At 36.5% G+C, this 3560-nt stretch overlaps 1 protein-coding gene across 1 annotated transcript; it reads left to right on the forward strand.

Moving 5' to 3' along the window:
- The first annotated feature begins 266 nt into the window (after positions 1-266).
- Positions 267-2328, forward strand: LOC106451691 (uncharacterized protein At4g06744-like). The gene is made up of 2 exons (XM_013893653.3): positions 267-1500; positions 1645-2328. The coding sequence occupies exons 1-2, from the start codon at positions 392-394 to the stop codon at positions 2219-2221; spliced, it is 1686 nt and encodes a 561-aa protein (XP_013749107.2). The 5' UTR covers positions 267-391; the 3' UTR covers positions 2222-2328.
- Positions 2329-3560: the final 1232 nt, after the last annotated feature.

Raw genomic sequence — 3560 nt, forward strand, 5'->3', positions numbered from 1 at the left:
AGGTTAAACCTGTAATCTTCCAAATCTGAAACCACAACATTCAATGTTAGTTTCGTCTCTTCCGTATAAACTTTTTGACACAATGGCCAATGTCATTTTCAGTTGAATTAATGAACTATGTATGGTATGTTAACCTTTTACCTATATGCAAGCTCATAATAATAGTTTTCTCAGAATCTTATTTTCTCTTCTTTTCTCAAAGCAATTTAAAAATTTTCTTTTCTTTACCAAAATTTCTACAATAATAACAGACCCACCCACCATTTCCAAAAAGATGTCCATAGACTTTTAAATTCTTAGAAGTCTTCTCATTTTCTCCTCTAAAACAAAAGTCTTGCTATATATAGTCCCAAGCTTCTTCTCAAAATTCACCTCATAATTTTTCTAATCAATGGCTTCAATCTATTCACTTCTTCTTTTTCTTTCACTTTTACAACTACAGTGCACTCTATCTACTGGGAACAACCATATTATCCACAGAAAATCCTTAGAAATCATTTCCGGCAGTGGTGTCGGTGGCATTCCACCACCGTTACCTTCACCGCAACCAAAACCTGAAGAATGCCCTCCTCCATGCCCGCCACGGCCACCGCCTCCACAACCTGAAGAATGCTCTCCTCCACCACCTCCTCCATGCCCTCCTCCACGGCCACCGCCTCCACAACCTGAAGAATGCCCTCCTCCACCTCCTCCTCCATGCCCTCCTCCACCGCAACCAAAACCTGAAGAATGCCCTCCTCCACCGCCTCCTCCATGCCCTCCTCCACCGCCTCCTCCTCCACCGCCTCCTCCTCCATCGCCTCCTCCTACACCTTCCCCCAAAACACCACCACTTCCTCCGCCGGAGTCGATACATTCACCACCCAAAGCACCGCCACTTCCACCGTCGGAGCCATCACGCTCACCGCCTAAACCACCGAAATCACCACCGCCGCCGCAACTAACTTTTGCGAGTCCACTACTAAAGAAAGTCTACCCAGTCCTCCAAGCTTTCAAGAAACTAGTCGAAGTCGATCCAAAGAACATTCTTGCTTCTTGGAATGGCTCCGACATTTGCGGCAAATACCGCGGACTCGAATGCGCGATGTTCCCTGGAACAAAATATCAAGCAGTCGCCAGCGTCCAGTTTAACGGGTTTAACTTCTCCGGCAAGAACCTTCGATTAGATAACTTTCTCGACAAGTTAGACACAGTCACCATCTTTCACGCAAACTCCAACAACTTCTTAGGCTCTGTCCCTAAAGTCAGCAACTTGAAGTACTTATTCGAGCTTGACCTAAGCAACAACAAACTTACCGGAGAGTTCCCAGCTTCTGTCTTAAAAGCAACAAATCTCACGTTTCTCGATCTCAGGTTCAATACTTTCTCAGGCTCTGTTCCACGTCAGGTCTTTAATCTCGATCTCGACGTCTTGTTCATCAACAACAACAATCTTGTTCAGAAACTTCCACACAATCTTGGCTCCATCACCGCTCTTTATCTCACATTCGCCAACAACAGGTTAGATTCCCTATTAAAGTTATTGGGTAAATTAAAGTAGCTAAGTTATTTTAATTTTAAAGATTTATTTTAAAATTATTTATGGTCCCTCCCTATAGTTTCTTAAACCGTAAATTATTAAAGTAGCTACTTTCTTTATGACAGGTTCACTGGTCCAATTCCTGCTAGCATAGGCAACATTAAGTACCTACAAGAAGTACTTTTCTTGAATAACCAGTTAACCGGATGCTTACCATATCAAATAGGCAAGCTAAACCGAGCCACTGTTTTTGATGTTGGGTATAACAACCTAACTGGTCCTATACCATATTCTTTCGGTTGCTTAGACAAGATGGAACAACTCAACTTAGCCAGAAACAAATTCTTTGGAACCATACCAGAGATCGTATGCGAGATTTCCAGTCTCAAAAACCTCTCCCTCTCCTATAATTTCTTCACTCAGGTCGGTCCAAAATGTAGGAATCTCATCAAGAGAAACATTCTCGACGTTCGTATGAATTGTATACTTGATCTTCCAAACCAGAAAACGCCACTGGAATGTGCTAACTTCTTCACGCGGAAACATACATGTCCTAATTCCAAGTCCATGTTTCGGATCCCTTGTGGTAAAAATCCAAACAGGGTCAGACTGGATCAAGAGCAGTTGGAGAACGAACAAGCTCAAACTTCTTCTCCGGTATCTTACTGGGCACTTAACCCGGACCGGATTCAAAACAGATAAACTTTTTTTGATGTATTATGGCGTGTTACAATAAGTGTTTATACCATTTGCGGTTTATAAATTCTATATTAAGTATTAACTAAATAAATGCATTTGTTAACTAGTTACGAATCATGACTTCAGATATATATATATATATATATATATATCTTCAAAATAATTTTAAGTTTTAAGAACATCCACATGGTAGAGTATTTTCCAAAGGTTATCTAATATTTTAATACCAATATAATATTATTAACAAGGAAAATCAATCCAACTGATGTAAAGAGAGTATATTTAGGGTTTGAATGAAACACAGAACACATGCAGAATAAATGTAGTTTTAATAGGATGCAGATTGGACTGTATGTTTTTTTGCCATTCACCTTAAAATATGCAGAACACAAAAATATCTTAAAATAATAAAAAAACTGCATTCAGATTAATGTTATCATCAAATTATCTGATCTGCAATGAAGAAGAAATAAGGACTGGACAATTGCTCTGCATTTAATATGCATATCGTTTACAGTAAAATATATACCATATAAAACTAACTAATTATTTAAATTTTGATTTTAATAGTTTCATTGTATTTTTAAGAATAATTATGGATTACTAAAAAGAATATACTATTTGGATTTTATTAATATGTGATTGATTATTTTTATTTAACAATATTATGGCTGTACAATTTAGTTATTTTGTTTTTTTTAAACTATTACTATTATGTTTTTGCGCTTGTAATTATGACAAAATAATTTATGGTGTATGGATTTTATTTTATGCAGTTATGTCACGCACCAGTTGTGTTGATTTATTCGAAATATATTTATTTCATTTGTTGTGTGAATAAGGTAGTACAATATATTTCATGGATATATTAAACCGTTGGAACACAGTAAATACATATTAGGGACTTTGTATTTGAAACCACTAATTTGACTTATGTGTAAGTTTTAATATGATGATTTTCATCAGAATGGGAAATGTAAAACTCTAAGATAAGAGAGAGTCGTTTGTTGACGAAATTTAAAATAAAACAGAGTCAAGAGTCTCAAAATATTAGCATTTGTAGCTTTGAAAACAATGTTTCCGTCGAATCTTAAAAGTGTTGGAGAACACATTGGCTGATGTTCCTGCGATGAAAGTGATGCAGTCAGTATTTAAAAAAAAAGTTCATTAGAGATAACAGACTAACAGAGTTTCCATATGTCAAATGCCTAAAATCTTTATTATAAAGGCTGCCAAATTTTGATTCAAGCAAATACAGTGAAACCTCTATAAATTAATAATGTTGGGGCTACACCAAAACTATAAGCTTTTTATTAATTTAGAGAGATATTAATTTATCGAT

Source organism: Brassica napus, chromosome A5 (genome assembly GCF_020379485.1).
Source record: "Brassica napus cultivar Da-Ae chromosome A5, Da-Ae, whole genome shotgun sequence".
Taxonomy (NCBI): Eukaryota; Viridiplantae; Streptophyta; class Magnoliopsida; order Brassicales; family Brassicaceae; genus Brassica; species Brassica napus.

What these genes read in the sequence shown, in the direction of transcription:
- LOC106451691 (XM_013893653.3), top strand. Translation starts at nt 392, where the DNA reads ATGGCTTCAATCTATTCACTTCTTCTTTTTCTTTCACTTTTACAACTA. An exon ending in CTCACATTCGCCAACAACAG is followed by an intron (nt 1,501 to 1,644) that starts GTTAGATTCCCT and finishes TCTTTATGACAG; the next exon opens with GTTCACTGGTCCAATTCCTG.